This window comes from Lissotriton helveticus, chromosome 2_2 (genome assembly GCF_964261635.1).
Source record: "Lissotriton helveticus chromosome 2_2, aLisHel1.1, whole genome shotgun sequence".
Taxonomy (NCBI): domain Eukaryota; kingdom Metazoa; phylum Chordata; class Amphibia; order Caudata; family Salamandridae; genus Lissotriton; species Lissotriton helveticus.
In genome coordinates this window covers 419906164-419926197 of record NC_136060.1, presented here as the reverse complement: position 1 = coordinate 419926197, position 20034 = coordinate 419906164, and the positions used below count along the sequence as shown (strand labels likewise).

The window sequence follows — 20034 nt, the reverse complement described above, 5'->3', positions numbered from 1 at the left end:
GCACCACCCGCACAGTGAGGCCCAGGCGCCCACAAGTCCAGCTAGGCCTCACACCAGCCACACTTGCCACCTTCGCTCTGGGGCCTCCGAGCCAACGCTACCCGGCCAGAAGGCCAGCACCGGCAGACTTTGGTTGCGGTGGGGCACTCCACAGGGCCAACCGGCACCCAGACGGTCAATGAGCAGTGCTGAAGGGGACAGCGCGGGGAGGAGGCACAGCGCGCTCCAACCAGGGCCCACCAGCACAATCGATGGAGGCCTCCGCAGGCCCAAGAGGTCCTGGCTCCTGGCGAGCAGCTCAGCACCACCGTGTGGGGGGCAGCGCAGCCGAAGAACACATCCCACGCACCTGGATGGCGGAGTACAGTCCCAGCCCCCCCCCCCCCCCCCCCCCCCCCGGCAGGGAGAACTCTGCATCCAAGCCACGAAGTCCGATCTGCGGCAGGTCCGGTATGGGGCGGGCCGCCCCCGTGTCCAGGGTCGCCGGTACTGGCACCCGCGGCAGCGCCCACCGGGCGGCGGTCCGTCACCCGCTCCGCTCCTCCCCTCTAAGTCGTCCGGGCCGCACAGGCCCAGAAGCCGCCGTCTCGCGTAGTCCGCCGGGCCGGGGAATGCGCTCCTCCCCCACAGGGCGCTCAGGTCACTGCACTCCTCCGGGGCGCCGCCACTAAGCGCCGTCTGGGTCCGTCCTCCTCTCCAGTCACCCCTCGCGACTCCGATGGGGTCCCAGGAAGCTCCTCATCCCGCGGCCGCACTCGGGAGGGCCCCGCAACTGCTTCGCACACAGGCCAGTGGTCGCCACGTTGCGGGCCGCACTAGGAGCAGCGCCCGGTTCGCCAGCAGGCGGAAGGCTGGGCGCCGACAACAGGGCACACCGCCTCGAGGCGAGGTAGAGGCGCTCAAACGTCGGGAACCGGGCTCCGAGAAGGGTGCTTTTCAACGCTAAGAGCGGTCAGGCGCTGGAGGGACACAAAAGCACGTCCTACTCCGTTGCCATCTTGGCCACGCCCCCCGACATGTACATTTTTAAAGGACATGTCCTGCCTTTTAAATACATTGCACCCTACCATCTGGGTTCTTTATGGCCTACCTTTGGGGTGACTTATATTTATTGAAAGGGAAGGTTTGGGCCTGGAAAGAGGTTTAGTTTGCCAGTACGACATGGCAGTGGAAACTGGACCCACAGGCTCTGCAATGGCAGGCCTGAGCCATGGTAGGAGGACTATCTAATTGGGTGGCACAATATTTGCTGCATCCCACTAGTAGCATTTTATTTACATACCTTGGGCACATGTAGTTCACTTTGCTAGGTATTTATAAGTAACTTAAATATGCCTATTGGGGATGAACCAATATTACCATGTTTTAGGGAGGGAGTACATGCACTTTAGCACCGGTTAGCAGTGGTAAAATGCTTAGAGCTCCATGGTCAGCAAAAACGAGGTCACAAAAAGTGGAGGAGGAAAGCAAAACGTTTAGGGGTGAGTTTAGGGCCTTTTTTCAACAGGAAAGAAGGCTGAAGAGAGAGACTAAAAACAGTCACAAAGGGGGAAAGCAGGAGTGAGATAAAGGGGCAGGGAGTGTCTGATAGTAGATTGAAGAAACGTAAGGTGGATTCAAGACTACACAGCCTCTGTATTCGGCACACCTACATTAAAAAAAATTATCATTTTCATAACAACAAAAATCATTGTTCTGACTTTCCATGCAATGGATGCGCATATGTGCGGTACATTTGTATACATTGTGCCCCTGCAGATAACACTAGTCTCAAATTTACCATATACAGCCCTACCAGATATTTTCTGTTTTGCTTGTTTAGTATAAGTTCTTCTTCTATTTCTGCTTTGTTGGGGGAGCTTTCTCCCCCCTCCTCGCCCCCACATTCAGTTATGTGTTACTCGTTCACGTTTGTTGTCGATGTATCGCCCTGTTCTTGAGACTGGGGTGGTGGGTGGCCGCCATCTCCAGGAGATACTGTCTCAGTAGTTGCCAGATGTCTTGTGGCCTGGATGTCATCGGCCGTAAGTCGGCGTATACGTCAATATTGGAGTTACAAGGAATTAAACTGTTGAACCATGCCTTTTGTGTAGGGATGTGTCTACTTCCCCAGTGTACTGCCATCTCCTGCTTTGCAAGTAGGAGGGTGATCGCTGCGAAACACTGTATGGTTTTAGGGATTTCGCACATATGCACCATTTGCGACCAAACCGTAAATATCTCCTACCAGTAGTGTTTGATCTTGGTACAGCTCCATGTCACGTGCAAAATCTGTGTACGGCGCGTTGTATTTGGGGCATGTTGGTGCCCGACTAGGGACTATCTTGTGCAGTTTGTCCGATAGCACACCTACATCTAATAGGACTGGCCACGGGGCTTCTGATAAGAGCCTTGGGCACCAGCACCTATTTTAAAAAATAATTCATCACAGATTGTGGGTGCTATCACAAAACGAGGACAGTGAAATTGACCACTAGTATGCAGTCGTATACCGTCTCTCAGTTTCTTCTAACTAGCTTGTCTTCCCTTGGCCAGTTTAGCAGGAGTTTTTATTTTCTCTCAATCACTATGACCTGCTTTATATCACACACTCCTCTTCAGGTGTATTTCGTAATGTCCTGTTAAGGATTGTGACTGTTGTCTTGTGTCCTTTATCATCCAGGATTTCCCCTCCACCCTTCTATATAGACAGGGTAGAAGAGAACCCTCATTTTGCTATTATTACTTTTCTATTCTTGTAATTTAAATTAGGGTGTCTTCTCCTCTGGCTTGTAGAGGCTTATCTCCAGATTAATATCTGTTACTGTAACGTTAGCATTGATGCAATGAAGGGAATGGGCTTCATTCTTAACCTGCTGCATATTAGTATAAATGCTAATTGTAGTACATCGGCTTGTTATAAACCCCAGCACAGTTTCCATCTGTCCTACTTTTTTGACTTAAGACTTTCTTCCCTTGAATAATACCAGAAAGTTAGACCCAGTCACCCAACTTGTACTAGCAGGGGAAAAAGCATTGATCAGCTATTTTGTTATGCTAGATCTAATGCTCCAGAGTCTTTGCCTTGATGAGATTTGTTTAAAAACCTACTTTGAACCTCATTTTGTGAAGATGCTCATATCTAGGTTATAGCCTTTTTTAGGTCATCTTTTAATATTAGCTGGTCATGTGAGGCACTATGTCATAAGGGATCATATCCCATGTGTTCCATGGTCCTGTTTGAAGCGTATGTAGGATTTCTTGTATCAAGTGTTCTTTTGAGGGTGTCACTTCAGAAATTAGATAAAGCTGATGAGTTGTGACCACATTCAGTTTCTAAAAGAAAAGTGTGGCAAATTTTAGCGCTATCCCAGGATCCTTCTTAATGTGAATTATTATCTAGCATTAAACATACGAGTGACTACTGTAACATCATTTTGTAGGTTGTCAGGTCCTGGAATTTCTTGTTTTCTTCACAGTAGTTGGAGGTCGAGCAGACTGTTATGGAGAAACGTACAATCTCTTGACACCGAACAGCACCTAATTGCAGGGCTATTCGTCTTACTCATACTGTCACAAGCAGAAAATGCACTAATTTCCACGGAAACATGTTAACCAGTGACTTATAGAAGGAGTTGCTTCTGTCATTGTTTTTAATGTTGCAAGAGGGAGAACCCAAGTGCAATTTTGGTTAGGATGCAGGAGGTGTCTCTTGGAGTAATGTAGATGAACACACACTTCATAATCTAGAGGATACACTGTTTTGTTGGTTATTAGAAGGAGTGGATTGAGGAATAGTTGTTGTGATAAAGTATACCCTTGACCATTCTGACTCCGTATTCTACTCAGCATCCTTTGTATCACCCCACATTTAGTGGCTGTCAAGTCCTACAAAGTGCATGTTCAGGGATTTAGCATTCCACACATTGTGTGTGAGGCCCCAATGTCCTATGATAATATATGTTACACCATTCACTCACATCTCTCATTCTAGATAGGGGGCTAATTCAACATGGCTAGAAGTGGAGAGAAGCACACACTTCTATTAGTAATATTGACTTGGGAAGGAGTGCAGCAGTCTCTTTGAATTTCCTCCTCAAGCCTCCTTTTTTGTTGGGCTTTTTTAATTTTCTCCCAGTTACTGTATGAAATGTAATCCATTGCAGTAAAGTAAAACATTTCTAGTGGGCTTCAAAGAATTATCCTTGAAGAAATGTTGAAAAATACTTCCTAGTTAAATGTATTTTATCGTAATTAGTATCTATATTGTATACCCTTGTGGCAAGTTTGACAGGTAAGGCAATCCTTGACAATGCCAATCAGTCCACAAACACTCAAGGTCTTTTACTGTCATCTTCCTTTGTCTTCACACTCGCTAGAAGATTTTGTTCCCTCCATTGTCTTTTCTAAACTTCCCATCCCCTTCCGGGATATTACTGAAAAGGTATTTTATACTTTCACTACCTGTGACCTCATCCTTTTCTTGGGACATTCTAACCTTTTTTTGAAACGTGCCAACAGTAGGAGACATTCTAGCTTGGTTTTTATCTCATGCATTTTGTCTCACATGGCACAGAGTGATTCCATTCTCTTGTTGAAATGAAGAAATCAACTTACATTAGGGCAAGGATGTGATAGAAGCCCACCTCATATGCATATCCTCCAAGTCTTTGAGAATTCACAGGATTTTATTCCTTGGAGAACCAATTCTTCTGTCATTTCTGTTCCTTAAACAATGAATCTAATTTTCCTTTGTTCCTAATAGAATTCCAACCCTTCTTGTTGCACATCATATTTTTAAGAAGGAACAAGACCGTTAGGGGGGGTGTCTGATAATCCCAAGGCTATGGATCTTCTCTGTAGCCATCAAGATCTCCCATCTCTAGAAACAAAGGTCAGGTTCAAACGTCCAAGTCCCATCTTGCGATAACCAGCAAGACCACATTTCTGGGCGAGCTGCCCCTTATGGGCCATGGTCAGACCGATTTGACTATAAATAATATCACCTTTTTGTGATTGCACATGCAAGATACAAATTAGTTCAAGGCTTCTCCGTGTGCAACAGGGTGTTGATAGGCAATTGCCCTAGCCTTTCCTTCTCATTGTGTGATGCCTGAAATACATACTTTTGCCCCCCCCCCCCTCCCAACACACACACACCTTGGCTTCGGCTTTTGGATATAAGGCTTTCAAAAAAGCTGAATGATACCCAGTGCACAAACTGCTGACTAAAGATTATGCCAATTGATTTTATTTACAGATTGTGGTACCCTGGTTGTTGGTAGGAGATTAGCTGTCTGAGTTTTGTTCACATTGGCGGAGCCACTTGTGTTCCTTAGTACAAACCCATAGGATAAAGAAGTCTGTTCATGTATCACGTTCGGTTACTAGCATTTATGTAGCAAGCAGTCTTTCGTTGGTATGGCTTGTTATGGATGTAGTCTTTTTGGGAGAGCGTTTCTACACGGTCTAAAGTTTCCACCGCTGACTATATGCATAACTGTACGTTTGTTGCCTTCTTTGTTTCCAGGTTAACGAGTGGTCACTTAAGATGCGAAAAGAAATGAGAGTAATTGACAGACAGATCAGAGGTGAGATATTTCATTTTTTTCTGGTTGGAACATCTGCAATACATTGAAACACTTTAATTGAACAATAATGATTATCTGCTTTTAATTGAACTAAATAAAAACATTCTTGCTGTAAGTTGAATCTTAATTATCGCCGCCATGCCCGGCGACTCCATGTTTTCAAGTATAGCTCGCAAAATTAATATAAATTTTACAACTTTTTGAAATTCCTGCCTGAATGCTTACTCAGACTTTAGTATGCTAAATGTTCTCTGGGATTTGAGCAATGAAGAAGCACCAAGAAAAGCAAACCATTTTAGCCTTCAAAGTTAGTCCAAATATTTATCCATAATAGGCAGACATTATGAATTTTCTCTTTTTGAGTGGAGCTACTTGTTATAAAGCAGAAGCGCTATGCAAAGAAGACATTATTAGCTGTAACATCTCAAGCATAATCTACATTGAGTGGGGCCCAGATTGGAGTAACCAAGATCCAGTAGGGGTGGGGAGCATCTAGTTGGAACAATACTAATAGCTACATTTGTAGATATTTCTTAAAATATTTCCATTTGCAGTTTGACGCACAGAAATAAACAGAATTATCACATATATACTTTTAAATATATGCTGAATAGGTCATTGAAGGTTAAGGAAATTGTGATAAAATTGTTAATTGTGTTCCAAGAATATTCAGTCAAACCCTGGACCGTGAACTTGGATATGAACTCAGTGCAACGACTTTGCAGACTGAACTCAAATATATGCTGTTGCTCTGCCTTGAATATTTTACTGTGACAAAATGTATACTGGGGCGTACTGTTAGATGACTATAAAGATATGCTTTAACTGCGTACATCTGTGATATAAAATGCACAAAGCAACCTCGTGTTCTGTACTGTGATTTAAAGGCAGCCAGCAGCTGTGCACACAATACTGCACTGTGACATAAAAGGCACACCTCTACTTTTAAACCCATTCTATACAACATATAAAAATGCCATCTGAAATTGACACCACTGTTTTAAACATTGTATGCTGTACAATGCACAACATGATACAAAATGCACACAACAGCTGGTGCACACTTTCATACTGTGGTAGATAGTGCACGCAAGACCAGTGTATGCTGCACTTTGATGCCTGTTACTACTCCAGTTGCCTTATCATTCTTTTGTAACATTCTGTTTTTACCAGATATTCAAAGGGAAGAGGAAAAAGTAAAGCGGTCAATCAAGGAAGCAGCAAAAAAGGGCCAAAAGGATGTCTGTGTTATTCTTGCAAAAGAAATGATTCGATCAAAGAAGGCTGTGAGCAAATTATATGCGTCCAAAGCACACATGAACTCTGCCCTCATGGGCATGAAGAATCAATTGGGTAAGGTTGCCATGATTATTTCTTACCTCTAAGAAATGTCAACATAAAGGTCTTGAGTCTAAATTAGTCTTTATAAGACGTTCCACATTTATGGATAGGGCTATGGTGAGATACATCTGTATGTACTACATTTTGAGGCTTGGTTTTAAGGATTTTATCCTTGAACCACCATGGCTGCAATGTACAACTATGGTGACGGTCACCAATTGGTGCAAGTCTAACCAGCTGGCTTGTAATCCTCCACTTCCCCCCAACCACCACCATTAAAAAGCATTTACAATGCAAAGGTTTCGCCTTTGTAAAAGTTAGAGCTATTGGCATTGTAAATGACAAATTTTGTATTTATGTGTTGGTTTTAAAAACAGATAAATAAATGGCATTGTCATTTACAATGCCAATAGCTTAATCGCTCACAAATGCGAGACCTATTGCATTTGCACACACACACAGAGCACAAACACACACACTGAGCCACACACACACGCGCGCAGGAGGTAAGCATGACTGACAACATGGGCGCGCAGGAGGCAAGCATGACTGACAACATGGGCGCGCAGGAGGCAAGCAGGACTCACAAAATGGGCATGCAGGGGGCAAGCATGACTCACAAAATGGGCACGCAGGGGGCAAGCCTGACTGACAACATGGGCGCGCAGGGGGCAAGCCTGACTGACAACATGGGCGCGCAGGGGGCAAGCATGACTGACAACATGGGCGCGCAGGGGGCAAGCATGACTGACAACATGGGCGCGCAGGGGGCAAGCATGACAGACAACATGGGCGCGCAGGAGGCACGCAGGACTGACAACATGGGCACGCAGGGGGCGCGAAGGAGGCAAGCATGACTGACAACAGGGGCGCGCAGGGGGGCCCTCGGCATCACACGTCAATCACCACAAACTGTTACCACGTACAGGCGGCCAGAGTAACAGATCAATCAAAGGCAAAGAAACCATATTTAAAGACAACAGAGATCAGACCACTGTGCGGGCACACCCAAATACAGACACGTTTACCCCGTACACCCAGGTAGCATTATAGGAGCTATAACGTGCACACGCAGCGCTACAAAACAGGGGATTACTATTAAACGAGGAGGCACTGCTGAGAGGGGGCAGCAGGAGTGGCGGGGGGTGGTAAGCACACGGCACGAGGCTGAGGACAGCGGTCAGAGGTGAAAGGGCACCCAGTTTTGATGAAGGGCACGGGTGCGAGGTCCAAGAGTGAAGGGTGAAGAGAGAGTGGTAGGCCACGTTAGAGAGACTACAGCACAAGCAGGGTGGAGGGTGGGGTGGACACGTTAGTGAGACAACAGGACAGGCAGGGTGGACACGTCAGTGAGACAGCAGGACAGGCAGGGTGGACACGTCAGTGAGACAGCAGGACAGGCAGGGTGGCCACGTTAGTGAGACAGCAGGACAGGCAGGGTGGCCACGTTAGTGAGACAGCAGGACAGGCAGGGGGGAGGGTGGGGTGGAACACACAGGACCCCGTACACCCAGGTAGCATTAAACGAGGAGGCACTGCTGAGAGGGGGCAGCAGGCGTTGCGGTGGGGGGGGGGTAAGCCCACGGCACGAGGCTGAGGACAGCGGTCAGAGGTGAAAGGGCACCCAGTTTTGAAGAAGGGCACGGGTGCGAGGTCCAAGAGTGAAGGGTGAGGAGAGAGTGGGTAGGCCATGTTAGAGAGACTACAGCACAAGCAGGGTGGGGTGGACTCGTCAGTGAGACAGCAGGACAGGCAGGGTGGAAACGTTAGTGAGACAGCAGGACAGGCAGGGTGGACACGTTAGTGAGACAGCAGGACAGGCAGGGTGGACACGTCAGTGAGACAGCAGGACAGGCAGGGTGGACACGTCAGTGAGACAGCAGGACAGGCAGGGTGGACACGTCCGTGAGACAGCAGGACAGGCAGGGTGGACACGTCCGTGAGACAGCAGGACAGGCAGGGTGGACACGTTAGTGAGACAGCAGGACAGGCAGGGTGGACACGTTAGTGAGACAGCAGGACAGGCAGGGTGGACACGTTAGTGAGACAGCAGGACAGGCAGGGTGGACACGTCAGTGAGACAGCAGGACAGGCAGGGTGGACACGTCCGTGAGACAGCAGGACAGGCAGGGTGGACACGTTAGTGAGACAGCAGGACAGGCAGGGTAGACACGTTAGTGAGACAGCAGGACAGGCAGGGTGGACACGTCAGTGAGACAGCAGGACAGGCAGGGTGGACACGTTAGTGAGACAGCAGGACAGGCAGGGTGGACACGTTAGTGAGACAGTAGGGCAGGGGGGAGGGTGGGGTGGAACACACAGGAGTGGTGGAGTGGGAGTGAAAGATGACACTGAGAGCACCAGAGCGAAGTCTGGCCGGGCCTCACGCCGGGCCTCACCTGTACTGAAGAAACAATGGCGCCACTGACTTACCAAGATCGAGAAGCAGCCATGGGCACCCTTCAGTGACTGCAGCACACATGGGCAGCTGGCAGCGCATTCCTCTGAGAGCCAGAGGGACCCGCAGACGCGCCGGCAACAGACGAGGGATAGGGGGCCAGTGAGGGCAAAGAAAGAAAGAATACTTTTAGAAGGGCCGGTGACGGCGAAAAAAAAAAGCATTACGGGCAGAGCTCAATCTCCTGCGGGATACAGAGTGCAATTTTAGTGTTGTGTAGGGGTTTCTGCTCTTACAGCTGGTTTGCTACGTCATGCCGAGGAGCACCAACCTGGCTTTCTGTGGAACGTGGTACATAAAGTTTGACCTAATTAAAGGTTGAAACACTGACAGATGTGGGAGTGTCTGAACGCTGGGAACTCAATCAGTTCAGAATGGAGGGGCATTGGCAGAGAGCTGTGCGACTCACAAAACAGGCACAGCTAAGGGATGTTGCAGGTCATGACATAAGCAACGCTCTGTGGTCTGAGTCGTGAAATTCACAAAAGCTCATCTTTGGATCTTCCATGAACTAAGACAGAAGCTGCACATGACGAGATGCATTGGGCAGACAGCGTGCCAGTGAAAAGGAATAGGAAGCGTCACACAGACGGGGGTAACAGGCAGATCCAAAGTGGATGTAACAATGTAGTATCCATGGCAACATCAACTTCATATTTCAGTCCACCTCAGCTGCAGCGCATTAAATGGCAAAATCGTCCCTGTGCAACGGGCCATGTTGTCATGGAAACGCGGCATTCTGTGAAGTAAATGGGTGTCTACTAAAAAGGGTAGGAGGACACAAGTAAACAAGATGCATTTCCAAAGGGAGAGGGGCTGGAAAACAGGCCTGTTGCTTTCCAAACCAGGGCCCTGGATAAAAAAAAGTGTGTCAACAGGCCCTGCAGAGCTTAAGAGAGAAGCTAAGGCCATTGGACTAGTCCATCATGCAATGAGCAGGTCAGTCGCTCTTAACCCCATCCAAATGGACACAACGTAAGATTTGAAGACATATTAGGGCCGCTAGGCCCACCTACACTTTCCCACCGCCCAAACTAAATCACACAGTGCCCAAGCTTTAACTTCTCTCCATCGTGTCTGCTTAGAAGCTTTAGAAACCCACGCAGAATGAGTGTTTACTACAGGAGTTAAATATCACGTACTGGTCACTTCAAAGCACTTGGCATATAGGGAGTAATGAATGCACAGGGAACCATTTCTGACAGCAGAATAAAGAGGTAGGGATTTGGTGTGGGTGGAGGATAGGTTTTACAGTCTGCAATGAAAGATATTGCGCGCACAAAATCATCTGAGCCGTCTTCAGCATCAGAGTTTAAAATGAGGATAGGAAAGAAACGTTCAACAACAAAAACGCAAATCCGCAAAAAAGCCATCTTTTCAATGCCATAATCACCCCATCTTTCAATCCCATAATTGTGTAGTCCTGCCTAATCGCTACAGGAATCCGATTCCACAATGTAAGACCCAAAATAAAGAACATTCATAGCTGCCCCCTCCCCCGACCTCCCGCTTTTGTCCGAATCCTCATTAAACGAGACTTTCAGGTATCGGAGAAAAGCAGGAATAAATAGTACAAGAGGAAGGTGCTCGTCCTATCAGGCTGTCCTAAAGATTGATTATTCAATGCCCATATATACAACCTGTCCTCGCCGCGTTTCTTTCCCGAGAACAGTGTAAACAGGACCATTGTGATTGCGATTGTCATTTCTGTTCAAGTAGAAGTCTCGAGGTGTGCCAAGCCACACTGTTGCAGGCTGCCTGTGAAGACAGGACATGGCAGGGGCTGTGGGCAACCAATGGAACACTGGGGACACTTTAATGAGCACAGCTCGTGGTTCACGGTGGGTGTCGCTTCCAAAAGAAAAGTACCAACTCGTGGGCAGGGCCACCGCCCTTCATTTCCCCCAGAGAAGAAACTGTTGTGCTCTCCTTGTTGCACAAGTGGTGTCTAGGCCACCAGCATACAATACTGCTTGCTTGGTGTTCAAATAAGGACACGTATATCAAATAGATGTTCAGAGTGTAATATGCTGTATATTGTCATTTTTAAGTGTAGGACAGCGGGAGGCACACAGACAGCGGGAGGGGGGCGGGCAGGCACACGGACAGCGGGAGGGGGGCGGGAACGGGGACACGAACAGCGGGGGCAGGGGCAGGAACGGGAAGACGGACAGCGGGAGGGGGGGTGCGGGAACACACGGAAAGCACTCCCCTGGACCTGGACTTCCGGCGGCGGTCGGCCTCGGAATGATGAAAAGAAACTTGACGAACACAAAAATAAACCCCGCCCACCGCCGCACTGACGTGTCCAAAGGGGCAGGATGAGTAAAAATGGCCGGAACGCCCCCGAATCTGCTCCGCAATTGACGGACAGATCTCTGTTCCAATGGCTAGCCTCCATTTATGGCGCTAGCCAATGGGAAACAGAGGCGGGACGAACATCCATACTGTTAACAAAAGTTTTCGCCTGGGCGGAGCACTGCGTGCTACGGCCAGGCGAAACCTAAAAAGACACTAATGGTAGACTGAGATGGTTTCAGGATCACAGGCTAGGAGCCTCAACCTTCTAGTTCTATAGGACTTCTCAATTGCCTTCCATACTGTAGTCCATCATGCCTTTTTAACTGACCTCTCCACTGTATGTGTATCTCTAGGTCGGTAGTACGGTGGTTTCCCATGAGGCATTGTTTTGGTATTTTTTAGGGCAGTCTTAGAATACTGGTTCACTCAAAACCGGATAGCAAGGGTACTTCCTCGAGGCACTTCACTTACTCATTGTAGTGAAGGGGAACAGTCAATGGTTACTCCAGGAAATGAAGGGGTTAGATATTCTCATTCACTATAATACAATAAATAACACTGACCATCTTCAATGTTCAGTAAGTGCTTCCTTGTACAATAAGAAAAGATCTTTAATTAGTTGATAAGTAAATGGATATTTTAAACTTAATAAACACACACACAAATCGAAGCAAACATACAAATAGAATGAGCTAATAATGACCCCAAATGGAAATATATTCACATTATTGGCACAGGGTGACACCTTGTTAGATGGTTTGCTGAATCCCTGTGAACACACGCAGCGCAACGACTGACCTCCCTCAAAAGTCACTAGGACACTGATCTCCATCGCCCTAGTTCATAGAGCGTAGAGCACACCTCCTACCTTTCAACGAACAGGTGCTCACTGTCCCTGATGCAAATTGGTGAATGCAGACCTAGTCCACGTGCTATGGGGCTGTACCACCCTAACTGCCAACAGGCTTGCAGTGACCACTCATTTGGCAGATTGCACCGTACGCACAGTGGAAAACACATGGGAGGTATGCCTCTTGGGTCTTTATCGCAGATCTAAAAAACACTGGGTAACCTCCCGATTCATAGTCCCAGGGCTAATCACCACTAAACGCCTGATCACAAGATGATGGAGATGTCCCGAACCCCCGCCGCGGTAAGCAAGGTACTGCACACTCACAAACTGGGTGCAAGCAGAGAGTGTGGCTTTGGGATGTGAAGGTGCATCTGAAACCACACAAAAGTCCGATAGCGAGCGCATGGGATGCTGTATTCCTGTACCTTCGAAATGCCTGGTGAGGGCCCCAGACGCCACACTCGTATTCTGGGAGAACGCTAGAGGCAGCCAGCGACACTACGCAGTAGACACACTTACAGGACACAGAGAACAACTCACAAATTTGCAAATCCAGATCCCAATTTCCTTCACACAGAACCAAGTGAACTACTCTAGCGGGTGGCGTACCTGCTGGCAGTATCTGGACAGGGGTGGATGGCAGAGATCGGAAGTACCAGGGTTTTTCGTTGGGCAAGTGTACACAGTTAATACCCTGGTATCTTTTCCCTCCAATCCCTTCCACTCCCTACCCTTCTATTCCCCTCGTTAAGGGCTGAAACAGTGTTTCACATGTTTCTTGGACCCGGGCAATCTCCTCCAAGCATTAGAAGCCGGCTCTATGCAAGGAGCGTGAAGACTGGCAGTCTCTGGGACATTCTCAGGCTACAGGCATGGGATGGGATGGGGACAATGCAGACTCCTTCTTGCCAGTCTTTGATGTGGCAGCTCTTTGACCCAGTTGTCCTCTTGCTTTCCTCATAGGTTGTGTTGGACTTGGTCGAATGACCTTGTTGCTTCTGGGCAATCTCAGTTATTAAGCTGGCTTTGTTTAAAAGTTTGAAGGTTCCTCTATTCTGGAAGGAGCATCCTAGTGTTAACCAGATTTTTCAGGCTGTATCGCCCAGTATCAACAGTGAGTTCATTTCTGACTTTATCAGGTGCAAACTATATTCTTATCTCTGTGGAGGCAGACTCTGCTCCTTTAGGGAAGTGAGATCGGCAGAACTCAGGAAACAGAGGATGGTTTAGTTTCAACAAGGCTGGCGAAACTAACTGCAGTAAAGGTAATGGGCTGGAAACCTCTCTAATCCATCAGATAAATATGGTTGTGAGGAGACTAAGTGAAGGTTTAAATATCCTAGATGGGCATCAACAGCGTAACACACAATTCTTATTTTGTGTGCCCATGTAGGATTTAATGGACACGAGAATTTACCAGTTCATACGTAACACACACATCTCCATATAAAACTTGTCATCTCTTGTACATGTCCTAGCATGAGTAGGCAAAGGACCCTAGATATGAGGAACTTACTTTTTATTATGGAGAGCTGGTCAGCAGTCCTCCTACTTGGGTACAGTTAAAAATGTCTGTGCCCCTTTACTAGAATCAGGCTGCCACTGATATGCACGGGTGAGCTTGTGATAGCCGTTTTCACTCAGAAAGATAGTAAAATGTGGGTGTCCTCTTGGTGTTGGAGTATGGCTTGGATGTTGATCAAAAACCTACAACAGGGAGTTCTTCCAATGTATGTAGCGCAGGAAAAGCACAGTGCAGTCCCACAAATGTAATTGGGCTGGGGGGCGTGGGTTTACAAAGCCATACAGAAGACGTCCATTCTCACATCTACCACATTGTAATTTATGTAAATGAACTCTTCCACATCACCCCATCCCCTTGCTTATCACCTGTCCACAAAACTGTTGTTATGCCTTTAGGTCTCGCCTGGCATTAGCAGTGCGCATGCGCTGCTCTCTCCATGCGAGGTCTTCTTGGAATCAATACAGTTCCAGAAGTTGTGTCTGTGCTCCGCCTGCAATTTCCATTTGTGCGCGTTGTTTGTGTCATGATTGCACCGGAGGCATTTTAATCCTTCCTGGTTGCCACCTTGTCCGCTTTTGGCCCCGCCCACCGGGATTGGATCTTTTACTTACGGCGGTAGACAGTGTCTCTTAATTAGCCAATAAGCACTTTTTGAAATTATGGCGTTTAGATTCAACAATGGCTGATGCGCCTTTTGTTTTCCCTGTCTTCCTTCATGTGAGTTCGTCCCTGTCTTCCTTCGTGTTGCTTCTAGGTCCCCTGTTGCTTCTGAAATATAAAGCTTACCACCGGCAGCTTGTGAGTTCATTTCACCTACAGTCCTACTCTGCTCAGCACATTCTATCAGCGGGTCCCTCCATGTCCCACACTAATACTACCAGACTTCACAGTTCATCACGTCACTGCTCTCCAAAACTCCCAAGCTCTACTTCTTTGCTATCGCATTATCAGTGCCACACCCCTACCAACTACAAGTTGCTCTACTCCGACAGCCAACCTTTGAGACTGATTTTCAGTGCTTTAAAGCCGCACCCCAAGCGCTATACTGAAACCCTCTTATCATACCACAAAACACTGCTCTTGGGCGCGTGACACTCACTTGCTTGGAGATGGCTTTGTAGGCTATCCCTTAAACATCTTCGAGGCAGCAGGGGGGTCTTTGAGGGTCGGGGGTAGTTGACGGTGCTGTCGGAGCGACTTGGGCTGGGAAGAGACAGAGACTGGGGCCCGCCCTTCCACCTCAGGGTCTAGGGTGGGCTACCGTGGGGCCTAAAACAGACTCTGCAATCAAAGTGCAGCCCCGCCAGGCAGCGGCGGCGGGCAGCTTCACAGTCCGACTGCGTTCCTGAAAAGCCAGGAGGGTTGGGGGTATTCAGTCACATGTTCAAACTACGTCTCAGACCTACTAACACATGAGCGGCACCAGTGTCTCTTTGGACTGACTTTACCCCAACTCTTCCCGTACCTCAGGGGGCAGCCTCACCTGCGAGTGACGCTGCTTTGGCCATTATCACCTTTCAGGGGAGTAAGAGAGACTGACATGTGACAGCCTCTGCCCCACTCGCCTCTTACAGACCCATTGTCCTATATGTAGAATTCTAATGAAACAGCCTCTGTCCCATTTCCCCCTGCTTTTCCTTAGCACAAGTCTGATGTTTCACAGCCTCCGTGCCAGCTCTCTCGACCTGTCAGACACACACGAACATAGCCTGCATGCATAATGTCTCTTACACACAGGGCACAAGTCCTAAACAAGCACTGAAAATGCAATAGGTCTCGCCTTTAATTAAGTCAAAGCCATTTGCTTTGCTATACAATAGAATTAGCAGAGCAAATGGCTTTAACTTAATCATAGGCGAGACCTATTGCTTGTTTTCCCCTTCCTATTACTTTGTAGATATGTAGTTCAGGCGGTAAAGGGGTCAATTAACAACTCTGTTGTGCCAAAATGAACTGCTTCTCTCCTGAGAGGTTTCACAAAAAGATTGCAGGTGATGAAGTGTAGCATGTATAAGATCTTTAGTGACACCCTACATAATACATATTTGAATTCATCTTTCTTCTAAAGCTACCCAGTTTAAAGTTGCTCTGGTTTGCCATAAACCTCCTAAAAGTATACCTTTTTTGCAGCAGTGGCTCCGCTGCAATAGCAGGAGAGAGCGTCGCCCCACTGGCTCAGAGCCAGCAGCTGAAAAATAAAACTATATTTTATCATTTTATTTTTCAGCTGCTTACTGAGTCAGTGTGTGCAGGGAGGGGTGGGGCCAGACCCTGGTAGTGGGTAGGAGGAGTGTTGGTGCACTTTTAAGTGCGCACGTCAGTTTTGACTGCCGTCTTGGGGTGTCCAAACTTACATGGGCACTTAGGTTTCTCCAACCCAGCTGTATTGCACAGCCAGGTTGGAGAAACAGCGCGGGGACTCCCTGTGCCTGAACGAGCGTTGATCAAGTCCTTTCAGGCCAAATCACATGCTGCTCTAATGCTTGAGAGCACCACGGGGATTGGATGGGGAGTCCGTGATGCTGTCCCATGGACTGCCGGGACCAGGAACTGGATGCAGAGGAGCGCGAGCCAGCTGGCAGCACCAGATAAATCGTTTTTTTGATTTATTAACACCACTCCCCCGCCGTGGGCTCTCCCAGCCCCCTTCACTCGCTCCACCACTCTTTATCTGTGTCGGCTGCCACTGCTTTTTTGGGCACAATAAGGCATTTTGCATTCAGTGCTAAAAACATTTCAACATCTGTCATCTCCAAGGCTACCAATCTGGTTTCTGAACTCTCTACAGCACTGAGACAACCACTAAGCTAGTGCTAGAGACTGCATTCTCACTACGGACAAAAGTGATCCCTGTCTCCTTTACCTTTTTGCAGACTTCGACACTGTCAAACACACCACCACCATCGACACCCTCTCATTTGAATGGGATTCTCCAACATTCTCCTTCACTGGTTCTCACCAGCATTTTCAGATGGGTACCTCAAGAGTTCAGAAATTCACTGTGACCTGCAGAGAGCCCCAGAGCTCCCTTCTGTTCTCCTTCATCTTCAGTCTGCACCTGAAACACGCTTGGTACCCTACTCGCTGATGGTAACATTGAAATTTACCGATGTGCAGATGCCACTGAACTCCTATCTACAAATTTTCTTAGCTCTTGATATGTCTTTACTGCCTCCAATTGATCCAATCCAAGAGGGTTTCAACTCCCAAATTACTTCCAATTAAACATTACTAAGCTTTGCACTCGTTGCCAACCTGCCCTTTAAGGAACACATCACAAACAAAGCTAAAACTGCATGGTGCCAGCTCTCTCTGCTGAACAATTGAAGCCGTTCTTCTCTCATAACGATTTTGTCATTCAGACCTTGTTGCTCTCACATCAAATAGATGCAGTGCTCTGCTTTAAAGACTCCCCAACACCACTTTGCCCTGCACAACGTTGTTAAATGCCCTGAAAGTATTAAATCACCTTATCCCAACCGTAGTAGATCTTCATTGGCTCCTTCTGCATGGCTGCCACAGCTTATAAACCCAAAAAGAACAATTGATGGACCGAATGCAGAACAATGTTATACATTCACCCCAGTACAGACAGCTGGGCCTAAATCCATCGTTGTATTGCTCACCAATCCATTCCAGTTTGGATCCAGCCATATGCAAATCAGTCTTGACCCTGCACCCAATGGGAACAGTCGAGCTCGAACTGCCAGGCCAGGTCCTCTCTGGACTGGAAACAAGCATCCTAGGACCGGTTTCGGGCTGTCAGCCCTCATCAGCCAGTATAGCTTGACTCCAGCGGCATGGAGAGCACACAGCTTATAAACCAGCTGCATGTTTTACATGCCACAAGTATCTGCTTACGTGGCAGAGAAAGTATCCATCGTTTGAGTTACTTGCAGCAGGAATCTCCAAGACTGGACACAATTAACAGAAAATAAAAAAAATAAAGCAGACCTTCTCCATCTATTGCCCCAGAGCCTAGAGCAACATACCTGTCAATATCCGAACCTTTCCCACCCAGCTTCAGTTCAGGAAAGAAGTGAAGTCTCTCTTCTTCAATTGCCATTACAGCTGAATGCTATGAAACTCCCCCCCCGCCCTCAACATTGTACAGTTCTCTGCTGCTCCTTGCCAGGTGTGTGCTGTATACAATATATGTTCGTGCATACATAAACATACAATATAAGATTGTACTCCCATAGTAAGAAATTAAAGTAAAGGTGGTAAGGTGCCTCTTCTTTAGAGACCAACACCTAGCTTCTTGGATTGTATCATAATTATGCTTGCTCTTCTTTGAAGGAACAGTAACCGAGGTTTCAGCCCTCTCTGCTGATTCTCCATAGTATGGTTTAGTTTGAATCTCCCAGATTTAAAGTAGCTGCTGTTGCTTTCTTCATGTGTTCCTCTATTGCATGTTTTCCAAACTGCTGCCTGGTCTTGTATGTCTTCTGTGTACAGCTTGGGTCTCCTTGTGTAACCTGTGATCGCCGGCTCAAGTTGCAGGCATACATTTCAATCCAAAGGAATCACCTTGGCTACCAAACTACTTTTCTGTGTTCTGATCTGTATCCATCTCGTTATCTGCAGTTTAACAATGATACGCTAGGAAACATTCAGGACGACTAATAGAATGATGTCCAGCACTTTGTCAGATGTACTTACTGATTTTTTTTTTTGATTTTTTTTTTAAAAGACCTTTATTGTTCATCATGAAGTGTACACAGCATTCAGCTTACAACCCAGCCGGGCCAGCTGCGAGTAATGAGTATTGCAGTTAGTGTATCAGAGGAACACAGCCTTAAGGCCGACAACCCAGGAGTTCGGCAGCGTATCTCCATTTGCAACAGTGCTGTACAGTCATATTAACATTCGGTGCTGTAAAAAGGTACCGGTCTGTGGAGTTTTTCCTTTTTTTTTCCCATTTCTCATATCGTATGTGAACTCAACGTCACAGCGCTAAGTTGGCACTCATCAGCGATTTCAGGTGTGGCAGAGCCTCCTATGACACGTGTGGTCTGTAAGAGAGAGTGTCTGTGGAAATCGTCTGTCAGCGGGCGTGGAGTGATATAGAGCGGGGATGAGTCTGCGCAATGTCCGAATGTGTTGGTGAGCGTGTATCCACGTAGCCCATCCATTCTGATGAGTGTGTCTGGTACCTGTATCGGGCCTGAGGTGGAGACACCTAGGCCATGGCTGTTGTTTCCGAAGGCCTCATGGTGCAGTGAGTGCAATGATCAACTTACAAGGGCTTGATCCAAAGGAAGATAGGATCGGAATGTCAACAAACATTAATGCTAGAAATACAATAGGGGAAGGCAGGGGGGGGAGGGATGGGGGTATATATGTCCATGTGTCCGAGGAGGGAAGTGTAGTTTCAAGGTGTCAGTAGCGGTCAAGTGAGTGGGTAGGCAGGAGCCCGTAGGAGGGGAGTTCGCCTGTACGTCCAGTGCACAAGGGGGGAGTCGCCACCACATTGGCGTGTCAGTTATAGCTGTGCAATGCCCCGTGGGAGGCGGCCGGCAGCTGGACCTCCCTTCGCGGTGGTGTGTGTGGTGGTGTAGGTGTGGGAGGGGCTAGGCACCCGCCATCGCGCGATAGCCGGGTATTCAGCACTCGTCAGGCAAAGCATGGTGGCTGTGTAGGCAGCGATCGGAACTATATACATTACTCTGGGTAACCAGTACAGGGAGGGGGCAGCATGTGTCGCTTCACGTGATCCCCTGCTCTACGCATTTCCGCTGGAAGGAGTGTAGGATGTCATCCCAGTGTTGTGCTATCGGGAATTTCCTAAGTCCCGCTGTCTCTTCTCGCCGCAGGACAGTGCTCTCTGCTCGTGCCCAGTTCGCTAGTGACAGGCTCCAGTGTTTGATATGTGGGGGTGTATCGGCCTTCCACCGCTTGGTAAGCAATCTCTTGGCCGTGATCAGCCCAAGATCCCAGTAGCGGGCCTGGACTTTGTTCAGCCGTGTACGCTTGTACAGTCCCA

The 20034-nt window shown here is 47.8% G+C and overlaps 1 protein-coding gene across 1 annotated transcript in view; it reads left to right on the top strand.

The window, feature by feature from the left end:
* CHMP3 (charged multivesicular body protein 3) overlaps positions 1-20034 on the top strand; it is a 133476-nt gene that overhangs the window by 52744 nt on the left and 60698 nt on the right. The window contains exons 2-3 of the mRNA XM_078678672.1: positions 5510-5570; positions 6744-6923. Of these exons, the coding sequence (XP_078534798.1) occupies positions 5510-5570; positions 6744-6923 (241 nt within the window). The remainder of the gene's footprint in view (positions 1-5509; positions 5571-6743; positions 6924-20034) is intronic.